The sequence below is a fragment of the Sinocyclocheilus anshuiensis genome, unplaced genomic scaffold (genome assembly GCF_001515605.1).
Source record: "Sinocyclocheilus anshuiensis isolate Anshui unplaced genomic scaffold, SAMN03320099.WGS_v1.1 scaffold211, whole genome shotgun sequence".
Classification (NCBI taxonomy): domain Eukaryota; kingdom Metazoa; phylum Chordata; class Actinopteri; order Cypriniformes; family Cyprinidae; genus Sinocyclocheilus; species Sinocyclocheilus anshuiensis.
The window spans coordinates 42,495-65,784 of record NW_015548195.1 but is presented as its reverse complement, the minus strand read 5'-3'; the positions used below and the strand labels follow the sequence as shown (position 1 = coordinate 65,784).

Sequence of the window (23,290 nt, the reverse complement as noted above, 5' to 3'; positions counted from 1 at the left end):
GCAAATTCCAGCCAGGAAGTGGTATGTTTTAACAAAAGCTTTCTTCTATGTTAATGGAATGGGTGGGGCATTGTTGCGTTGTGCACCATTTCAACCATCTGTCATGGAGGACTGCCGTTTCTCTGACGTTGCCATAGGCCTCTTGTTGGCCTGTATTTCCCCTGCCTTTTCTAGTCTGGGCATGTGAATTTGGAGAAATGCCAGTCTGGACAGATTAAAATAAAGCTGCAAGAATCAATAATTGAGGTTTACTGTAGGGCCTTATTTTTTACTGTAAGAAAAAAGGAAAATTGAAATGATATGAGGAACACTAATAGTTTTTGTTTGGCACGAGGTAGCCCAAGTAATAATGCTTTGTCTCAATATCAAACACTGTAGAATATATATCTACTTACAGACTGTGCATGTAACGCATAATAGCGCCTCTCTTCGCTAGAATTTTTTTTACATATTTTATCCAGCTCCCTGGAACAAGAAGTCAACTATTGAAAATCAACTGAATTTGTTGATGGTGCGTAGATTTAATAAACAATGCTGCATACAAAATTTTGAACTGATTGGACAAACAGTCCCAGAGTTTTAACACCATATTAGTGCCAACAAGTGGCTAAGCCCCACCAAATCTTTCAGGTATTCTCAAAGTGAACCCTTTCTTGGGTGTACCAAAGCTTATGAAAATAACTAATTCTGTTCAAGAGTTATAGCCATAAAATTAGCCATACCTGATACGTATATGTAGTGTGATTCAATCTTCCTGCTCTGGTTTCATTACAATCTGGCAACCAGCCTTTAACAAATTGCATGATTTTTTTCCCCAAACCGGTTAAGCACAAATCTTTTCTCTGCAGTTAACTGGTCAACTCAATTACACAGTCACCCATCAAGAAGAAGGACTTAAGAAAAATCATGGATGAATCTGAACAGTAATGCTGTACTAGGGTTAATATTAGGGTTAGTGATTTTTTTTAATTCAGTATTGTGTCCATAATCAGTGCTGTGATTGAGTTGACCAATGAAATCTTTAGAATTGTCTGTTGGGCGGGTTTGCGTTGGTTTGGGGGAAAAAAAGATTAATTTTCAAAAATAGTTTTTGCAACAACAAAAAAAGTGACCATTAAACCCTTACGGGAGTATTTCCGTTATACCAAGTTTCCTGTCTCTATGGCTTATTGTCTGGGCTCAAAGATGTGTTTTTGGCTAGACAGATTTTAAAAAAAAATCCTGTGTTTTAGCACCTCATTCAAGCCCTAACAAAAACAGTTCAACACTGTGACACAATAAATATGTAGGGATTGAACCAAATCCACCAAACCAACACAAGGCCTAACAGTTTTAAACTTCTGGTCTCATCACCACATTAATCCTTTGGCATTTGAGGAACTTTAGTTGGCATGATAAAACTTCAGATTGCTGAATTATTGAAAGGACAGCAACTTCTTTTTGGAGCAGACGTACGCCTCTCGGCGTTTTGAAGGCCTTTGGGATGTCTGTTCTGGGCATGTAGATTTGGTGGACGGCCAGTTCCTGCCACATTCATAGAAACTGATGGCGAATGTAATAATAACAGTTAGACACTGTAACAACAAATGTAATTTAGCTATTTATCATGTAATTTGCATGATGTTTTTGAAACAATACTGGTCAAAGACAGGTGCATTTTGATTTATCTCGCCCAAAGTAAGCGAATTCTTCAACACCTGACCCCCTCTCCACATTTACTTCAAAGTTTTTTATCTCTTAAAGAGAAGCACCACATGCCATCTTGACTACGTTGTAGTCTCCTCCTTTCATACATTTCAAAGCAAACACAATGAAAGGTGTGACGCGACAAATTTGTGTGTGACCCAGAAGCCTCTCTGTCAAGAGTGGGGATGGGTGTCGTGCTTTGTTGCAAAGGAGCACGATGAAAATGGGGGATGGGAGATGAGTGGAACTGGAAAGATGGTGGAGGAAAGCCCAGCTGTGAATTCACTGCAGTCCTCATTAGCCCTGGGTCCTAAAGTCCCCAGGCTAATTCTCGAATCTCTAAAATTAACAGAAAATTTACCTAAAAAAACAGTCTTTACAGTCTTACATCGCCACAATCCATTTTAGGAACTCTATAAAGCTGTTTGGTCATTTTTTGAATGCCAAAAAGCTTCCTGTATGAAGCCTAACACGCTCACCATCAATGATTGATGGACTAAATTATCACTACAGTATTTGCAAGGCAGCAGTGCATTAATATTAATCAAACATAACATATCGCCACAATTAATCAAACTCTACATCTCTACGACTTTTATGGTGAATTCAGCTTGAGCTGCTTAACATACAGTACACATTTTTGTAAGTATTTCCATTGTAGTTTGTTTATCTGTTTCTGGTTTTTGTAACTGTTATACTTTAAAAAAAAACAAAAAAAAAACAAGTTTTAAAATCTTTAATTGACTGAAATGTTTGGAATTCCAAATCAAACCAATGATTGGTCTGCTTTCTTGAAATCATATGCATATTCGGTTGTGATTGGTCTTGTCTTTCTAGCGTCTGTCAAATTACGTAAATGTAATTTTAATTTACGCAGAACTAGAGCCCTGAATGTGTGCCTACCTTAGTTAAAACTTGAAAAAAAAAAAAAAATCGTATGTGCAGAAAAATTAACTAAATATTTTTTTCATAAAAAAAGACCTGAAATTCCACACTAAACTCAACTTGTTGACTTATTTTTCTTATTTGACCAGCTTTACCTTTCCCAGTCCATAGCAAGCCAAAATCAACAATGCTGTTTTCCTGTCAAGTAGTATGAACAGGTGGTCGTTTTCCTCAGGGGAATTTTCACGTGTCTCCCTCTTGCGTTACGCTTCAGTCGTCTTTAGTATGATCAAATAAGACAAAAATACCCTTCTATTATGTCGACGAGAACCTTTGGGATTATGCATTGCAGTTGGAGACATTAATTAGACCACAGGTTTTATTCCCTGGACAGCAGATTTCCTTTGTGATTGGCCAAGAAAACAACAGGTAAACGAACAAATGCACCCAATGTTTTTTAGCAGATGTTTTTATTGAACTGAAGGCACCATGGTAGGCTGATGTTGTCTAGGACATAATTAGGGCATTTAAGTCTTTTATTTTTAGGTTTAACCATGTACAAAGGTGTTGAGGCCACCTCTTCCAGCTGATTGCAGGTAATGAAAGGGAGAGGAGGTCGGCACTGCTGTCTGTGCTAGTCGATGAGGTTGGGTGTGTCTGTAGCAGCCGAATCCTGAAATGAAATATCGACCAGTAACGATCAAAGAATTGCACGTAGTTAAAATTACAAACACATAGAAGGATGTTTTTACCCCAAATGGCTCTGCAAACGCCCTGTAGCCGCTGTATAAAGGGTTTGGGATGGATACTAAAGCAGGGTTTTCACCACCTTTTGTGGAAGCACCATCTTCATCATCATTCTGTTGAATGAAGCATAAGACATTACATTCATTTATCTCTGAACGTAGATTTTTATACATCACAAATGAATCTGCTGGCCTAAACACTATCAGAATCAATGACTTAGTTTTAATATATTTTTTCCTTGAATGTGTATTAAATTATTCCCAATAGTCTATTCTCTACATTTCATAGCTTTTCTCTTGGTTGTGCTGCTTCCAGCAGTGTATGTTTATGTTAGAGCTTTTATCCAATCATATTTCAGCAATCGTGTGTTGCCAGGGTCAAAGAAATCTGCCTTGAGGCCTTAAGAATCAACAGTGCAGGCGCCTGTAGCTTAAAATAAATGGCAATGAAACCGTTGCTTTAACCAATCAGATTTCAAGTTGGCGACACCAGGGCCATCTAGCAGGAGTACAAGAAAACGTTGGCATTTTCACGTCCTTTGATTGGATGGTCAGAGAGTGTACTAGTTTCACAGTATTATTACTGTATTGTTAGGTTTCTTACTGTATACGCTGTGTACAGTATGTTATTGTAGATTGTCAATGCATTCTGGGAAAATATTAGCCTACTGTAAATCTAAATACAGTCGTACTCAGAATGACCGGGAAAACCAACTACACACCTCCTCGTCAACGGCTCTGTGACAGACTTAATAGTTAAAATGAAAGCCCACTAGAGTACGGTAGGTTCATTTTCATTTTTGACTTTTTTATCACTTTATTCTGATGTTATTTGCAAGATATAAAGCTATGTTTAAGTTTCCGTAAGAATATCTAAGGAGTGCTCAGTTTCCGAGTCAAGCTGTGCTAACTGGCTTCTTCCTCCCGCAGCGGCACTGGCAGACTTGCGATGAGACTCGTGAAGACGAAAAGCTGTACGAGTACGTTAAATTGTTAGGTCAACTATAAAACATATGTAATCACCATATTTGTTTTATACTAATGTTATTTACAAAGTATAAATACGTTTGAGTTAATAAATGTTTGTAAGAACGTCGGGGTGGACTATGTTTTTGTCATTTTATTAGGTTAATACTGATGCTTCAGCTAGAGATGATGTACGTGGTGCATCTGTGGCTGCAGTGAAAGGAGACTTGTTGAATTGTGTTAACTGGGTTTCTTGCTTTAGTAATGGCATTTATTCTCGCTACATGAGATACCTGTCTGTGATGCAACGCCCTGTTATACTGCATTTCTGTATAATATTGACGGTTTCTATAGCCGTGGCGTCATGATGGTATTAAGAGGTGGATTCATTCAGGTAGGACACCACTGAAGGCCTAGGTGTGAAATGCACAGCCAGCCACTGATTGATATATATATGGCTTTGCTGGTTCCATGTAGAAGATTTACCATCCATGGAACCTTTCCATTTTGCAGCAATGCCATAGGAGAACCATTTTTGTTTCCTCAAAGAACCTTTCAGTGAACAGTTCTTGAATAATTTTTAATTTAATGTGAAGAACATTTTAATAATCTAAAGAACATTTTGTGCAATGGAAAGGATAAAATATCCATGGATATTAAAAGTTCTTCATGGAACCACCAATGCCAATAAAGAACCTTTATTATTAAAATGTTCTTCACACTAAGAAAAAAAATGGTTCTTTTGAGAGCTCATTATTGAATGGTTCTTTGGGGAAACAAAAATGGTACGATAGATAGATAGATAGATAGATAGATAGATCGTGTCTTTGTTTAGTAAACAAATATCTGGAGCTCTATTACGTGAACATACCTTAAAATACTGGAAACGAAAGGCGTCGTTCTTGTGCTTGAGGACATAGTATGCGAGCCCCGCGACAATGCCAACAATGGCAAAGACAATCAGCACAGTGGTGACTGCGACACTGCTGGACTGTGAGATTGGAGGAACTGCCGGCACCTAAAAATTAGACAACACCATTGATGACTTAAAAAAATTAACTGAGAATTGTAGGTCCAGATTTTGGCAAAGCTAAGCGTGGCTGTCTACTACTACTGCTTTTAAAATACTGGATCGAACATCCATGTTACTCAAACAGGATGTTGACTTGCTTTATCGAGTCTGGTGAGTCATAGTTGTCGTCTTTGTCTAATGATGAGCAAAAATTATTTTCAATAAAGTCACTGCTCAACAGAAGCCATGGGAGTGTGCTTTCTATCTGAAAACTGCTGCAATTTAATTCATTGGTGTTAATGCAATTACCCATGAAATTTTCTAATAAATTCTACCTGTACATCCATTGAGTGGTTCTCCAATACTCTTCATTGTACTACTACAAAAGCGGCCACTTACTGGAACAGGTGGAGCTCTGAAAGGCCCATCAATGACATGGATCAGACCATTGATTGCTGGAATGTTCCAGGCCAATATGACCTTCTTATTCACCAGTTTTTGGGGTTGAGGGTCCTGTGAAACCAATAAAATAGACAGTTTGCTTGACAATGTACAGTAAATGTGGCCTGAGCGGTGTGAAGCTGCTGAGGTTTGCTTACCTCAGCCTGACTGGTGGAATTGGACGGAATCGTTACAACTAGATCAGAGCCCAGACGGGACGGGATTACAGTGTTGTGCTTCAAGTCTTCATAGTAGTGCAGACTATTGATGCTGGATATATGATACAGCAAATCCCTCCATGATAAGGTCTGAAAAACGAAATAAACTGCAGACTCAAGGGCAGCAGAGAAAGAGCGTGTCCAACTGGTTCCTACTTTCTTTGTTAGTTTTCTTCCTCTGACTCAGCTGCACTTCAAAAATGTTTATATGAGAATTCATTTTGGCTTGTATTGATAATCACCTTGTTTGCAGAGAAACCGTCATTATGAGGTACAAAAACTGTGATGTTTAATGATTTGTCGGACAGGGACTTCAGCAGGTTCTTGCCCTCCTCGCCATCCTCTGCATACTTCAGTAAAGTCTGTGGGAGGAAACCAACAGGAAATGTGTGACTCCATTGTTATGAAATCACATGGATGTTCCTCTTTGAACATGACTTTTTGTGAAATTATGTGAAAACATCATATTAAATTGATTTCACTTTAGTTGTTCACTTTTCATTGCTTTGTTTTTTCCCTTTCTTTAATTTGATTAAAACAAAACATGTTTTTGGGAATATGTTGTAATTGGTCATTTTAACTTTTCCCTGTGTCCTCTCTTTCCATCCGGTAGGTCTTTTGCCTTTAACTACAAATCCAGTTCCTTGATGTCATCATCCTGCAGGAAATGGCATTATTGTTGGAAGGAAAACAACAGTACATGGCTACTTACTGTGTAAAACACAGAAAAATTTAAAGTAGTGGCAACAACTGAGGCCAGGTCTCCATTACAGAATTCCCCGCTTCCAACGTACCCAGGGTTACATTCACAAGACACCTCTGTATAAGAGAAAAATCATTCTTACATCAAGGCTGTTCAGGTACAGTAAAATTTAAAATTACATTTCAACTAAGAAGCATTTCCTGACAGTCATACCATTCATCCGGTAGCAGTACGCATCATACGGCCAACTGGCATTGACTGGCTCTTTGTACAGCACAATACCAACATGATTATCGCCGCATTTAGCAGAAGGAAACCGGATCGGATAGCCAGCTTTCTTGCCGTCCATCCATCCTGCCACACATAGATGCATTCCCAACTGGAACAGTAAAAAGCTTTGTTTTATAATGTAAATTAACCAGCCATTACTCCAGTCTTCAGTGTCACATGATCCTTCAAAAATCATTCTAATATGCTGATTTGCTGCTCAAGAATCATTTCTTATTATCAATGTTGAAAACAATTGCACTGCTTGATATTTTTGTGGGAACTGTGATACATTTTTTTCAGGATTCTTTGATGAATAGAGTTGGGGAAAAAAAGCTTTGTTTTATAATGTAATTTAATCAACTACCAGTTGAATTTATCAAACTTTCATGGGATTTATACTAGAAAAACTGACTAGTGGTGAAGAAAAATCATCAACTTATTGTAAAATTGAATATTTATTTAGTGAATTCATTCTGATTTAATAAACATTTCGATTTTTTACTGGAAAACAAAAATACCAATAAAGAAATTGTTTGAAGAAAGTTGTGCTTACATTTACTGTCACTCGTCAATATTTTGCGGGCAAAATCCAGTCGATCTTCAATAGGAATCAGTTGGGAGTTTTGTGTGAGGGCGAAAAAGTTCACCAGCAGATTTTGCTCATGTTCAGGTTGGTCATGCGAATTCACCGTATTGGTTTGAAACTGACTTCAGTGTGAGCTGTGCTTTATACATTGCTAAGCTATTGACAATAAACAATGGTTCTTTTGTCAGCAAAATTTAGCTAATGTTATGTAATGTTACTCGCCACAATGGTGTAAATGCAAGATGTGAACAGCTAAAGATGGGCTCAAAAGTCACCTGTTGGGCGTCAGAGAGCTGCTTGAATGTAGCAAGAGTGGCTCCCTCGGCCTCGCAAGCTAACTGTGCTTGACTGAAGTTCAGTTTATACTTCCCCTCAGATGAGCGCAGATGGAAAACACCTGCCGTTTTCACTGAAACGTAAAAATAAAAGCCTTTGTTTTTGAATACTCAAAATATTATGACCCTGTCAAGTAAATCATTGTGAAGTCGTACTGTGGAAATGAAGGTCTTTGCACATGGCTTTGGGGTCGCAGCCGCCGTTGTCCTCCAGGCAGCGGTCAACAGGGGGCACCACTTTCTCCAAACACTGGATTCCATTTCCCACGTACCCCTCGAGACATTCACAGCGCCTCTCATTCTGCCACAAGGTAAATGTAACACATTTTGTTTATCCAAAACTCTTGTCAGAATACAATGACAGAAAGCAGAAGTTTCACATACAGGTCCAGTGAAAATGCATTCTGCGAAATCGCTGCAGCCACCGTTCGCCTCCTCTACACATCGGTTGATGGGCGAGCAGACGTGTCCATCTCCAGAGTATCCTATCTGACAGGAACAAGTAACGTTGATACCGGTCTGCAAACAGTCCGCTGCTTCATGGCAGCCTCCGTTATATTCACTGCAAAGATCCGGAGCTAGAAAAACAGACATTTCATAATCAAAATTGATTTTATGCATTTAAAGCATTCATAATAAGACTATTCTGAACTATTATTGATTTTCGTACTTAGTATTTTTGTCATGTTTTTATTACAAACATCTAAGAATTCTTAAATCAAGATACATTTACCTGTGAAGGAAAATAGACTTCAATTTGGTACATTTTTCTGAAAAAAATACTTAATATCTTAAGTGAGTTTCTGGTGCTCTTCAGTCATTTTTTAAATGAATCGTTACCTTTTTTTGTTTTTGTTTTTTTTAAGAAGTTTTACTTTTTTTTTACTAATTGTACAAAACTTGGTAAAAAAAAAAAATGTATGGAAATTATTTTTTGAAAATTGAAAAGGTTCTGAAGATGGTCCTGAAAATGGTCTCATTGGAAATGAATGGAAGGGAATTTCATCTGGTGGAAACGTTTGGTACTGCGCCCAAACAAATTCTTTCTAAAAGCTAATTTTTTTTAGATATCAACCTCAAATTTGGAACACAACTTGTTTAGATTTATGGCTTTGAGTTTCTTGCAGTAGTAGAGTAAAACATTTTGGAAAATTTATTTTTTATTTCAAAACTTAAGATAGTATTTTTGGACTTTTATTCATAACAATACAGGTAAACATCTATAACTGGTTTAAATTTAATTTTTTTCACTGTAGCAATAATCTGCCGAGTGTCATATTTACAAGGAGACTAAACTTAACTCTGTGCTCCGAAGCATTCAAGATTTATGACAGTTTAAGTTGGAAATTTTATTTTTAGATCCAGTACCATAAAATCGCCAAAGAAATACAAAATATTAAATAAAAACATCATCAAAGTAAAATATAGTACATTCATTTCATTGAAATTTTTTTTTTTGACTGCCACACAAGGAACATCAGAGGGTTAAAATAAGAAAATCCATCTGTCAATCGGTTGAGATAATTAAACTCAATTCAAAGGGAAAAACAAGAACAAAACAAGATTATTTTTCTAACCCCACTGACATATGAATTTGTTAAGCATAAACTCACCTAATTTTAATACATTTTTCAGAAAACAAGTCCCAAAATCTCGAAAGTAATTTTGCTTCTCAAGTAAATGTATCTCTAAAGAATTTGTATTTTAATCTGGTTTTTCATTACAAATATCTACGAGTAAGAAAATAATTTTTTGCAGTGCATTATGTAAAACTGATTCAACAGCATGGATAACATGCCATTAGGTTACATAAGCTGTTAAATATATGTTGGAGCTGAGGCCACAAGTTTCAGATCTCAAGTAGTTCTCAAGCAAACCTGAGCTCTCTCTTCTGTTATATTAATAAAAGTGGCAATAGGCCATTTGAATCCAGGACAAGCATCTTACAATCAGTCAGTCTAATACAACAGATGTGATTCATAACAATCCGTGTATCATTCGATCATTCGTTTTTTTATTTAATATTGAAAGTAGAAAAATGAGAAAACGGCTCCTTTTTCGTTTTTTGGAAAAAAAAAACGAAAAATGAGAATTCAGCTTAAATTTTCGTTTTTCGTTCATGGGTGGAAAAATGAATAAACAGGTTGAATATTCGATTTCTGCACGTGGGCGGGAATTAAATGCCCCTTTCTGCTGATTGGTCAGCCGAAGATCAAACCGTGCCTTCATCAGTTCTTCTGCAGTATCACGCAGCAGAATAATAGTCCTCCACTGCTGCAGTTGTATGGATTCTTAACGCATTTATTGCAGCTACATTTAATCTTTTTTCATCAAACAAACAGGCTAATGAGTAGCTTGACAACTCATACTGGGGCAGAGTCTAGACAGGGCTTTCTTCTGTATAGATATAAATTCTATTCTTTGCATCAGCTGGGCATGGCAGGGTATGATATGACCGCTGTCATACCCTACCCTGCTCACCCAGTAAGTCTGTTTGTTTGTTTAATTAAGAAATTTAATAATTTGTTTCAAAATAAATATTTTAAACACCAAGACAAAAAGGAAAGAATAATAAATTGGCTTGGGTATATATAGGCCTATGTTCACGCAAGAACTGTCATTCTGACTGACAACTGGAGAACAACAGATATTAAATAGCCTACTGTTAGAGTTATATAATGTAGTCTTGTGTTTTATTCAAATTGATTATAATTGATATCTCAAAAGGATATGCACTCGCACTGCAACGCAAGAGTTTCATAAAATATAATAACTTGCCATTTCGGCTTGTTTCTCACCAAACCCACACAGAATGCTTAGAATGCTTGGAATATATGCCACAAAATGCATAGGATTATTTTACGACAGATATGCATCCAAAAAAACTAAAAAAACTAAAAAACTAAAGTCACCATTCTCTGCCATTAAATTGGCAAGTGCGAGCAGGACATTTTTGTGTTATTAAGTAATAAGCCTTTAGAACAACATTAAGGTGAGTAGTCACTCTAGTTCACACAGTTCCAATAAATTGTGATGGGTTAAATAAACTCAAGCAGACAGGCGCGAAGCGCAGACCAGTATTGAAGTGCACAGGAAAGAATACTTGTCTTTTAAAAAGCTTCATTTAGATTATTTTACATTAAATGCATCATATAAGTCACTTTGGAATAAATCACAATAGGCCTATGTTTCATGAAAAAAAAAAAAGCGAATTTACAGTCTGAAAATACTTTAGGCTATAGCTAATTATTTCTTGGACCCCCTATCACTTTAAGAACCGCTAGTCTACACAGAAGAAAGACTTGTCTAGACTCTGCCCGAGTTGTGTCGAGCTATTCATTAGTCTGTTTGATGAGAAAAATATGAAATTGATAAAATGGGTTATTAATCCGTACAACTGCAGCAGTGGAGGACTATTATTCTGCTGCGTGATACTGCAGAAGAACTGATGACGGCACGGTTTGATCTTCGGCTGACCAATCAGCAGAAAGGGGCGTTTAATTCCTGCCCACATGTAGAAATCGAATATTCAAGCTGTTTATTCATTTTTCCACCCATGAATGAAAAAAAAATTTAAGCTGAATTCTCGTTTTTCGTTTTTTGGAAAAAACAAAAAAACGATAAAGGAGCCGTTTTCTCATTTTTCTACTTTCAATATTAAAACAAAAAACGAATAATCGAATGATACACGGATTCATAACCCACCTGTGCAGTTGATGCCATTTCCTCCATAGGGCGGCACACACTCGCACTGGTTTTCAGGGAGGCAAACTGCATTGAGATCACATGCAGGAGAGCAGATCGGCTTGACTTCTGTCAAATAACAGGCAAAAGGAGTGTTTTCACCGTTGAAAAAAGTCGAAAATATTTTCTATGGTTTTCTACAACACTACACATATCTTTGACAGATCCAGTACATTTGATAGAGTTTTCCATGTGAAGCTTGCTCTTACCGATTTTTGATTCGCAGTATTTACCCGTCCACCCCTCTTGACAGAAACAGCTGCCATCACTGTCCAGGCCGTAGTCACACATGCCTTTGCTGGTGCAGTTACATGCTGTGAGAAAAGATGGATAAACTGTTCATTATAGTCAGCACAAAGTTGAATAGAACTAATACAATAAAATTTCAACCAAAACATTTATACTGATCAGACAATAAATGGAATGTAGACAAGTAATGTAATTTTAGTCTCAGCGTCCAGTGCCTGGTGACTGAGAAAATGTACTGCCCATACATATTTATATATTATATATATAGTTTTCTTTATTATTTATTGATATTACTGACTTTAAAAAACTATTTATTATTATATAAATAATATAAATTATTTCATTTGTATGTTTTTTTGTTTACACTACAAATATTTTTCTTATTTCATCTACACGTATTTTGTCTACATCTAAACATGCTTAAAACAATATAAATTTATTTGAGAAGAAAAACTGCTTTCAGTGAATGTATCTTAAAGTTATTTTTCTTACCATTTTGGCTTTTTTCTTTTTTAACCCTCTGGTTCTGCTTGTGTGGTGGTCAAAAATGAATGTACTATATTTTAGTTTGATAATGTTTTTATTTTTAATATGTTGTATTTTTAGGGGATTTTATGGTTAAAAAAAAATATTTATGGAATAGTTATGATCCATTCATTACCAGTTAAAGGGTTAGTTCACCCAAAAATGAAAATTAGCCCATGAATTACTCACCCTCAAGGCATCCAAAGTGTATATGACTTTCTTCTTTCAGACGAATCCAGTCGGAGTTATATTAAAAATTGTCTTTGATCTTTCAAGCTGTTTAATGGCAGTCAGCAGGTGTTGCAGTGCATCAGTCCAAAAGAAGTGAAATAAAGCACATCCATCCATAATAAAAAGTGCCTCACACGGCTCCGGGGGGTGAACAAAGGCCTCCTGTAGCGAATCGATGCGTTTTTGTAAGAAAAATAACCATATTTAAAACGTAATCATCAATTTAATCTAGCTTGCGCTCACTGTTGTACACGGAAGCAGCTCCGGGAGGATGACGTAAGACGAATGCGCAGCACATGGGGTGGTGATTAGTGACGAGCGCGGAAACGCATGGGAGAGATCAAAACAAAACACGAATTTCGTGTTCGTTTTATACTTCACGAATTAGAAGTATAAAACGAGGTTTTGTAAAGAAGAATATCGGAGGATTTCGATATAAGCCAAGAGGAGACTGGTTTTCCTTTGCTAAAGTAAGGAAACTGTTCTTCCTTTGCTCCTGTAAACAAACGTTGGTTTTCACGAGACTCACCGGCGCATGCGCAACGCTGACCTAATACGTCATCAACCCGGAGCTGCTTCCGTGTACAACTGTTGGCGCAAGCGAGATTAAAGTTCTTATTACGTTTTGAATATGGATATTTTTCTTACAAAAACGCATCGATTCGCTACAGGAGGCCTTTGTTCACCCCCCCGGAGCCGTGTGAGGCACTTTTTATTATGGATGGATGTGCTTTATTTAACTTCTTTTGGACTGATGCACTGCAACACCTGCTGACTGCCATTAAACAGCTTGAAAGATCAAAGACAATTTTTAATATAACTCCGACTGGATTCATCTGAAAGAAGGAAGTCATATATGCCTAGGATGGCTTGAGGGTGAGTAAATAATGGGCTAATTTTCATTTTTTGGGTGAACTATCCCTTTAACCACTTTTTGAGCATAAACCTGAAAATGACATTTCCAACTTAAACTTATAAATCTTGAAGCACACCTAAGTTTGGTGTCTTTTTAAAGAAGACACTTGGCAGATTATTGCCAGTTAAAAAGTGAAACTACAAAAAAGTTATAGAAGCTTAAAGTTATTATTATGAAAAATGCACAAAATAATATTTTGAAATTTGATATGAAATATATATTTTCCAAAACATGTTTTACTCTAAAACTGTGTGAAAATCAAAGGCATAAATCTACTGTAAACAAGTAGTGTTCCAAATTTGAGGTTATCTAAAAAAAAAAGAGCTTTCAGTAAGATTTTTGTTTGAGTGCAGTACCAAAAGTTTCCACAAGATAAAATTAACTTCCCATTCATTTCAATGTGGTCATTTTTGACCGCTAAGAGTACAGGTGTGAGTATTTTTTTGGACGATTTAACCTTTTCTAATAATTTTCAATGTTGTTTTTTTGTTTTTTCTTGTGCTCATATAGCAAGTGCCTTTACCAAGTTTCATATCTATCCGATGAAGTAAAAAATTCTAAAAACCAAAATGTAAAAATTTTCAGTCAAAAATGACCGAACAGCACCAGAGGGTTAAAGCATAAACCTCAATAAATTTTGTTAGATTAATGTAAAAACTTAACAGAAATGCCAACTGTTCACAAATGGTCAAAATTTCCTAAATTTAAACCCTGTTTTATATCGCAGTCAAAATAGTACCAGCCAGTAGCTCAATTTTGCCTCCTTCCTAATGCTAATTTCTACCGGCAATTTTGTTAATTTTGAACCTGCTTCCTGCATTTGTGTAGTGCTCTATTTGGATAATTGTTCCTACAGTTGCGTTGACTCATTTGCCTGTTCACTTAGTCTTCACCAACACCCGTGGATAAGGAATTGGACTGTTTAGGAAAAATTCACGGTTTTAAAACTGTTTTGAACGGGTTACCTGTGCAGTTCGGCCCAAAGTGATTGCTTTCACACAGCTCACAGCCTGTGCCTCTAAAACTGTTGTGACATTTACACGTCCCTGTACCGGTGTGGCCGTCATCGCAGTCTCCATGCTCTCCACATGGCGCCTCGAGTCCGCCGGGACACACTAAACCACAAACCAACACAGAGTTTAATACCTATTGGCTGCATCGTTTCATGTAACATTCAAGCAACTTGTTGCTTTTTTGTGTTAAATTCTCACCTTGACAATCTCTTCCAAAGTGGTTTTTACAGCACTTAACAGACCAAGTCATTTTCGTGCAAATCCTATTACAGCCAAGCCAATCTCTGTATGAGTTGTATCCATAACCATACGAGTACAACCCATGATAACTGGGCCGTCTGTACATGTAAGGTGAATATGGTCGTCTACATATGCTAGTTCTGTTCTGTAAAGAAGAGATCAGTCTGGGTCAAGGCATGTTATGTTTGTATAAGCATGTGACTGATTATCACAGAAAATACAATTTGACTTGGTAAAAAAAAAAAAAAAAAAAAGTTTTGTTAATGAACAGAACCACAAATCAACAATTCGCAGATCCACTCACTGTGTCCTCTGATCCGAGGGGACAACGGGGCAGCACACTGCAAGAGCCACAGTGTCCCTAATGACAAACAACAGTATAACAACATTAGGACAGCTCATTTGTTTTAACCCTTTAACTGTCACCCGTCCCCTCTGTGGGATGCCTAAGTTTACTTCACTATATTACAATTAAATCCTAATCTAATCATGACAAACTATATATCGTTGGAAAGGTAAATAGATATTTTACCAATGTTTTTGTTAAAAATTATGTAGGAAAAGTAATAGATTAATTTTTGACAAGAGTGCACCTCAAAAATCTACATCATAACAGGAGTTCTGACATTTGTCAAAAAAAGTGTTCTTTGTTGCCTTTTTCTCTATCACACTTTAGAAATCATCAGAAATTATATATCAATAGCAAGGAGATCGGTAAAATAATCCATGTGACATCAGCGGTTCAACCATAATATCACGAAGCTACGAGAATACTTTTTGTACGCAAAGAAAACAAAAATAACGACTTTATTCAACAATTCATCTCCTCCGCAAACAGGAGTTTAGTGTGCACCCTGGTGCCATTTTTGGAGAGTATCCACTGAACGATCCACTGAGTATCCACTGTCTGCTGCGTCACACGGATACATTTTCTATGTTGTTTACGCTTTTATTTGAACGAAAACAACATATCCGTGTGACGCAGCTAACACAGAATAGCATACGCTGTTTACGCTCAGTGAATATTCTCCAAAATGGCACCAGGATGACGCGGAGGAGACAAATTTTTGAATAAAGTCGTTATTTTGGTTTTCTTTGCGTACAAAAAGTATTCTCGTAGCTTCGTAAAATTACAGTTGAACCCATGATGTCACATGGATTATTTTACCGATCTCCTTGCTACGTTTCTGGACCTTGATCGTGGTAGTTACCTTGCTGTCTATGGGAGGGTCAGAGAGCTCTCCGAATTCATCAAAAATATCTTAATTTGTGTTCCGAAGAACGTTGAACGAAGGTCTTACGGGTTTAGAATGACATGAGGGTGAGTAATTAATGACAGAATTTTCATTTTTGGGTGAACTAACCCTTTAACTGAACTGAAAAATAACTAGACAAATCTCTGCATATTTGTGCTTTTTCATTTGTGCTTTACATTTTATTTTGTTATTTTATTTTATCTCTTAGAGCATTAACATTATCTTAGTCTCAAAGTTTTTTACCTTAATCTCTATGCTTGTGAAGTCGTCGCAGCGAGCGCCAATGCTCGGTGGCTCCAGAAGCTGATCAATCCCATGAGCGATTCCTGAATCAAACAACATGTTCCGCGCTGCGATTCTGCCATTGTTTCCATTGATTAAGATGTCGCCCTGAAAATCAGTCAATAAGATGTGAGCAAATTTACAATCAAATGTCTTAAATGTACATCACTAAAACACCAATGAATGAAACACGGCAAATTAATGAATGTTCATTTCAGAAACTAAATTTGAAAAAAAAAAAAACATTCTTATTTTTAAAATAAAAGATAAACCACTATAAAGACAAATATTTATTCATATTTATACATTTTTAAATATGTTAAATATTGAAAAAAAATTTTTTTGTTGAAATATAAAAGATAAATCACTTTTAAAAACACAAAGATAATATAAAGAAAAAAACAAAGACAACATTTGGAAATATTTAAATATTATTATAAACATTTATTTCCACAAAGAATTCATTCAGGAGAATAAATGTTGAAAAAAAATTGCATTACTAATAACACTTTACTTAAGGCATTATAAAATTTGTTTTTTAATGTATTAATTATGCCTCGTAATGCACCTTATAATGCATTATATGGCCTCATGAATAATTGTAACCACAGTTATAATACATGATAAGACTTATATATACATTGAACATAACTTTAGAAAGTATGATGCATTAAAACATATGACAAACAACCAATTTCAGATGTAACAAGGAATCTGCAAATATTATAATGCATTTTAACTTTGGTTACAAGATGTAATGCATTATAACACACATTATGAATACCTTTATAATGCATTATACATAAAGGCTTTAAGTGTTAGTATTTTTTTTCTTAAAGGGGTCATATGATGCGATTTCATGTTTTCCTTTCTCTTTGGAGTGTTACAAGCTCTTGGTGCATAAAGAAGATCTGTAAAGTTGCAAAGACTAAAGTCTCAAATCCAAAGAGATATTCTTTATAAAAGTTAAGAGTCAGCTACGCCTACCTAAAACGGCTCGTTCTAACACGCCCCCACATATCTACATCACTATGTGGAAATATTAGCATAATGCCGCCCAAATGTGCACGCAAAGAAAGAAGGCGTGGTTTCAGGAACAGCAGTAATGTTGATTGTGACGAGAGCCGTGGGAACGGAGCGAGGCATGTTTTTTGAACATTAAAGCATGTCAACATGTTGTTCTGTTACACCAAATACACAAAATAATGATCTTTAAAATAGCAACATATGACCCCTTTAAATAAAATATATCAATAAAAAGCTATATAAACATCAACATAAAAAACAATAAATAAATCATTAACATTTCACATGCAAGAAGTTCATAAGGAATTTTTGCTCACTATTCTTCATCAAAATACTTACAATTAAATCTTTGTTGCAACTGAAGGTGAGCTCTGATCCAAACAATGTTTCCATTTTTTTCTCAGCAGTAAGAGCAACAGCAACTACCTGGAAAATACATCCAAAACCGTTTTGTCACCCTTAAAAGAAAGCACTATGGTGGTACCATGGTACAGTGATGCTATCAGATGGTAACACCATGGTACTTTCATATATAACTTAATTGATTTTAGTTAATTGATTTTCATTGAATTCATTTAGGTTGGAGTCTCGTACCCTCTGGTCACGGACTATGTGAGCTTTGAGGTAGGCTTGTAGCTTATCACGATGGTCTTCGCTGTACAGCCATTTCTTTCTGTCCTCAGGGAGTTTGTTAAAAACGTCATCTGTTGGCCAGAACATGGTGAATGGATAAAAGGGTTGATGCTGCACCACATGCATCAATTCCGCATCCTGTTTAGATGAAGAAATCAGCGTTTTTGGAAGATGTTTGTCAGAAAAACGCATATGGTCCAAAAAAGCTGAACATACAACATAAATATTACCTGTAGGAGCTTGCTGAAGATTTTGAAGCCATATTGTTCAGCAGCTGCGGTAATGTTCAACTGCAACATAAATTGAGTTTTACTTTGTGGAATGACATTTTAATTACTTTTTTGTACTTGATGGCCATTGGTTGAGTTACATACATCGGTGTTGATATCTGCCTTGCCCGTTAGATCGTATGGAAAAAGGACCTTGTCTATGAAATGCATGACTCCATTGGAGCACTCAACATCACTGGTGATGATCTTTGTATTGCCGTTGATGTACACAACACCCTGAAAGACAAAAGCAGACACTTCAGATCAAGGTCACTGATCTGCAATTGATCTGCAAGGGCAGTTTTTAGAAGTATCTACAGTATATAAATTATAAATGGATCTGTGTTGTCTGAGTTGAATTACTGAAATAAATGAACTTTTCCACGACATTCTAATTTATTGAGATGCACCTGTATGTCAAATTATTATATTTCTTCAATTAATCAGTCAGAATACTATAGGCTATATATCGTAGGTTACCAATTCAATTTATATCAACATCAACAAAATCCATCTTTACTTGCAAATGTGGCACAGAAGATGCATCTGGCATTTTACATATTTTTAATGATGTTTTATTCTTTTCTAAGATGGAATAATTGTGTTTTCACCCTAGTATCTTGAATTTGGGAGGCATTTTTGTTCATTTTGGTGGCATTTTCGCCCTAAGCCATTGTTAAAGGGATAGTTCACCCAAAAATAAAAATTTTGTCATCATTTACTCACCCTCCAGTTGTTCCAAAACCGTATGAGTTTCTTTCTTCTGCTGAACACAAAAGAAGATATTCTGAAGAATGTTGGGAACTGAACAGTTGACAGTAGCCATTGAATTCCATAATATTTTTTCCATAATGTGCAAGTAAATGGCTACCGTCAACTCTTTGATTAGATTACCAACATTCTTTCATGCTCAATAAATGAAAGAAACTGAGGTTTGGAACAACTTGAGGTTGAGTAAATGATAACAGAATTTTCATTTTCAGGTGAACTATCCCTTTAATTTCGGACTTTGGTTCAGATAAATATACACTATTGAAAATATAAAATGCGTTTGAAACTTCAAGGACTCACATCTCTAACACTGAAGCGTAATTTATATCCGCTGCTGGTGACCACTTCTTTAACAGATTTGAGGTCTGATTCGCGCAGTTCTTCACAACTGACAATGTGGTACCGCAGCAGGTCTGAACTGCGACTTGTATTTGTCCACGTTTCAACCTGCAGAGTCTGTCATGACAAGAAATTATATGTCAATAGAAAAAGTAATGAAGTCAACATGAAATTCCGTTCTGATTTGTGCAAATGTACACGATTCAATGGTTTATGATATTTCTAAGAGAAAACTGCCTTGGTAATCTTGCAAACATTACTTTTAAACACAACTTTTGAAAAACTACATTTGTTATATATTGCCTACTTTTAACAATCAAATCAACACTGATATAATATTTATAATGTTAAAATACTTTTGTGTGATTCAGTGCAGCATACCGAAACATTTGCCACATAATCAGCATGAGGAACAAATACAGTGAAAGGGCCTTGACTGTACAGATCTCGGACTCTCATTACCTATAACATACACATTATTATTGTTAATATATTTCGAATACATCAAGAAATGTGCACATTCTCTCACTAATTTAAATGTACACTTACACCAATATTTCTTCTCAACCATGCTGACTCAGGCATATGAAGAAGCTCCTGCAATGAACAATTATAAGATTCATTTGAAAAGCAGTTGTTGTTTCTCATGTTTTGTCAATCACTATTAATTAACCTAAAATTAATCTTAAATTATACTAACTCTACTGACAGTCCCTGCACACTTAAAACCATCTCCTTTGTAGCCGATATAGCATGTGCAATTACGTTCCCCATCCCCAAGGTATCTGCAAACAGCATTAATACTGCAGCCGCCATTATTCTGTGATAAAATAGAATAAAAATGTTTTGCACACAAAAATACCTAATATCAGATGATGATTTAATAAAATTATTTGCCATAAAATTGTTTGTGAATTCTGTTACCTTCCGACAAGGATTAACTGCCAGACATCTATGACCTTGAGAAATAAAACCAGGCTTGCATGCACATGCAACCTGGAACAAATGTAATGTTCAACATCTTAATGCTGATTTCATAACGTTAACATTTGTTGTTAAGCATGAACTGAAATAAGTGACACAAACCCTGTTTGGTCCAGTTTTCATACAATAAGCATTTTTGTCACATCCTCCTTTGTCCACTAAACAGGCATCCATTTCTGTAGTGAAAACATAATTACACAACTTTAACCCTCATCCGTCCCTCCTGAACCTATAACAAAAGTGTCCCTCGCATGTCAAAATGACCCCAAGGCCAAAAATGACACTATTTATTTATTTTTTGGTCCAAAAAACTTATATTGGTCCATTTTTCTATTTTTCTTTTCACATTTTTTTATGTAGGTTTTTTTTTTTTTTTTTTTTTGGTGATTTTTATTTGATTCACATTAAATTCTGGATATTTTTATGAAAATTAGCATATTTTGTAAATTTTTTCACCAAAAAACTAAAACAAACAAAGACACAATTTCTGCATATTTATACTTTAAACATGATGATCCATCAGGACCTAGGTCACTGAGTATCTTTGATGCCATCTGGTGGGGAAAAATGACATAAAATTGCATTTTATGATTACAGCCACTAGAGGGGCCTATAGAATCCTATGGAGATACTTAAATGAGCCAAACAAGTGAAATCTTTAAAACTACACCAACTTGAGGCTTCATTAAAGGGTTACTCCACCCCAAAATAAAAATTTTGTCATTAATCACTTACCCCCATGTCGTTCCAAACCCGTAAAAGCCTTGTTCGCCTTCGGAACACAATTTAAGATATTTTGGATGAAAACCGGGAGGCTTGTGCCTGTCCCATTGACTGCCAAGTAAATTACACTGTCAAGGCCCAGAAAAGTATGAAAGACATCGTCTTTCATGAAAGTATGAAAGACATCGTCAAAATAGTCCATTTGCCATCAGTGGTTCAATCTGAATTTTATGAAGTGACAAGAATACTTTTTGTATGCAAAGGAAACAAAAATAACGACTTTATTCAACAATTTGTCAAATTCAAAAAGTCATTTCCCAGCAGAAACATCATACATGCTATAATGTGTTTCAATGGGAGTGTGTGTGCCATGTGTGTGTTTGTGTGTGGGTGTGTGCGTGTGTGTGTGTGTGGATATTTTTCTTTTCACATTTTTTTATTTAGGTTTTTTTTTTTTTTTTTTTTGGTGATTTTTATTTGATTCACATTAAATTCTGGATATTTTTATGAAAATTAGCATATTTTGTAAATTTTTTCACCAAAAAACTAAAACAAACAAAGACACAATTTCTGCATATTTATACTTTAAACATGATGATCCATCAGGACCTAGGTCACTGAGTATCTTTGATGCCATCTGGTGGGGAAAAATGACATAAAATTGCATTTTATGATTACAGCCACTAGAGGGGCCTATAGAATCCTATGGAGATACTTAAATGAGCCAAACAAGTGAAATCTTTAAAACTACACCAACTTGAGGCTTCATTAAAGGGTTACTCCACCCCAAAATAAAAATTTTGTCATTAATCACTTACCCCCATGTCGTTCCAAACCCGTAAAAGCCTTGTTCGCCTTCGGAACACAATTTAAGATATTTTGGATGAAAACCGGGAGGCTTGTGCCTGTCCCATTGACTGCCAAGTAAATTACACTGTCAAGGCCCAGAAAAGTATGAAAGACATCGTCTTTCATGAAAGTATGAAAGACATCGTCAAAATAGTCCATTTGCCATCAGTGGTTCAATCTGAATTTTATGAAGTGACAAGAATACTTTTTGTATGCAAAGGAAACAAAAATAACGACTTTATTCAACAATTTGTCAAATTCAAAAAGTCATTTCCCAGCAGAAACATCATACATGCTATAATGTGTTTCAATGGGAGTGTGTGTGCCATGTGTGTGTTTGTGTGTGTGCCTGTGTGTGTGGGTATTTGAGTTTTTTGTGCATTGGGGACATTCTGCAGTCTCAGCCCTTCATTTGGGTATGCATCTTCTCTGGATTGTGTCAGATTTTGTATAGTAAACAAAAATCAAATAAAAAAAAATTCCTGTTTTTTTTCGCACATACCATTTATTCCTATGGCTGGGTCAAAATGACCCACGAGGGACACTTTTGTTACTTTTTTTATTACACCCACATAGAATCCTCGAATCGACTTTTTTCGAACACGATTTTTTTGTGTGTGTTCCATGCTCAAGTGTGACAATTTAATTTTAAAAATCTGCAGTTTGTTTTGTAAATTCCATGCTTTTCCAGTGGCGGGTCAAAATGACCCACGAGGGACACTTTTGTTACTTTTTTTATAACACCCACTTAAACTGATTGAATTCACTTGAAATTTTTTTTGTGTATTCCCAGTTCAAGTGTGACAAAAGTCACAAAGTCTCATACCAAAACGATCAACGCTCGATTTTTAAAAAATCTTTAAAAATTAGTTTTGGGTCAAAATGACCCGAGGGACGGATACAAGTAAATGCATACAGACAATGAAAAACTGATAATTGAGCCCAATACATAGCCTTGAGGCACACCCTAAGCACATTTCATATAGCACAAAAAAATCATAATCAAGGCTGATTATAATACTAAACTAACATCAAACAAACCATAGACAGCAGGCAAAGACCAACTGCAGAACACCACAAGGGATCAATGAAGATTTTCAATGCTCCAGCTGGTCCAAAATGCAGCAGCTAGAGTTCTTACTAGAACCAGGAATTATGACCATATTAGCCCGGTTCTGTCAACACTGCACTGGCTCCCTATTAAACATCGTATAGATTTTAAAATATTGCTTATTACTTATAAAGCCCTGAATGGTTTAGCACCTCAGTATTTGAACGAGCTCTTGTAACATTATAGTCCACCATGTCCGCTGTGTTCTCAAAACTCTGGCCATTTGATAATACCTAGAATATCAAAATCAACTGCGGGCGGCAGATCCTTTTCCTATTTAG

General features: G+C 36.0%; 1 protein-coding gene across 1 annotated transcript in view; it reads right to left on the bottom strand.

Moving 5' to 3' along the window:
* Positions 1-2,328: 2,328 nt before the first annotated feature.
* The window catches only part of LOC107653171 (stabilin-1-like), a 44,353-nt gene continuing 23,391 nt past the window's right edge, over positions 2,329-23,290 (bottom strand). Inside the window, exons 43-69 of the mRNA XM_016439819.1 lie at positions 20,429-20,502; positions 20,267-20,338; positions 20,043-20,162; positions 19,892-19,939; positions 19,724-19,804; positions 19,304-19,459; positions 18,338-18,469; positions 18,194-18,253; positions 17,925-18,101; positions 17,670-17,756; positions 16,266-16,412; positions 15,071-15,127; positions 14,725-14,911; positions 14,479-14,628; positions 11,802-11,906; positions 11,554-11,661; positions 8,233-8,426; positions 8,005-8,149; positions 7,789-7,922; positions 6,871-7,036; positions 6,667-6,773; positions 6,197-6,316; positions 5,895-6,044; positions 5,695-5,808; positions 5,155-5,301; positions 3,324-3,431; positions 2,329-3,244 (exon numbers count right to left, since the gene is read on the bottom strand). Coding sequence (XP_016295305.1) covers positions 3,206-3,244; positions 3,324-3,431; positions 5,155-5,301; positions 5,695-5,808; positions 5,895-6,044; positions 6,197-6,316; positions 6,667-6,773; positions 6,871-7,036; positions 7,789-7,922; positions 8,005-8,149; positions 8,233-8,426; positions 11,554-11,661; positions 11,802-11,906; positions 14,479-14,628; positions 14,725-14,911; positions 15,071-15,127; positions 16,266-16,412; positions 17,670-17,756; positions 17,925-18,101; positions 18,194-18,253; positions 18,338-18,469; positions 19,304-19,459; positions 19,724-19,804; positions 19,892-19,939; positions 20,043-20,162; positions 20,267-20,338; positions 20,429-20,502 — 3,185 coding nt within the window. The 3' untranslated portion in view covers positions 2,329-3,205. The remainder of the gene's footprint in view (positions 3,245-3,323; positions 3,432-5,154; positions 5,302-5,694; positions 5,809-5,894; positions 6,045-6,196; positions 6,317-6,666; positions 6,774-6,870; positions 7,037-7,788; positions 7,923-8,004; positions 8,150-8,232; positions 8,427-11,553; positions 11,662-11,801; positions 11,907-14,478; positions 14,629-14,724; positions 14,912-15,070; positions 15,128-16,265; positions 16,413-17,669; positions 17,757-17,924; positions 18,102-18,193; positions 18,254-18,337; positions 18,470-19,303; positions 19,460-19,723; positions 19,805-19,891; positions 19,940-20,042; positions 20,163-20,266; positions 20,339-20,428; positions 20,503-23,290) is intronic.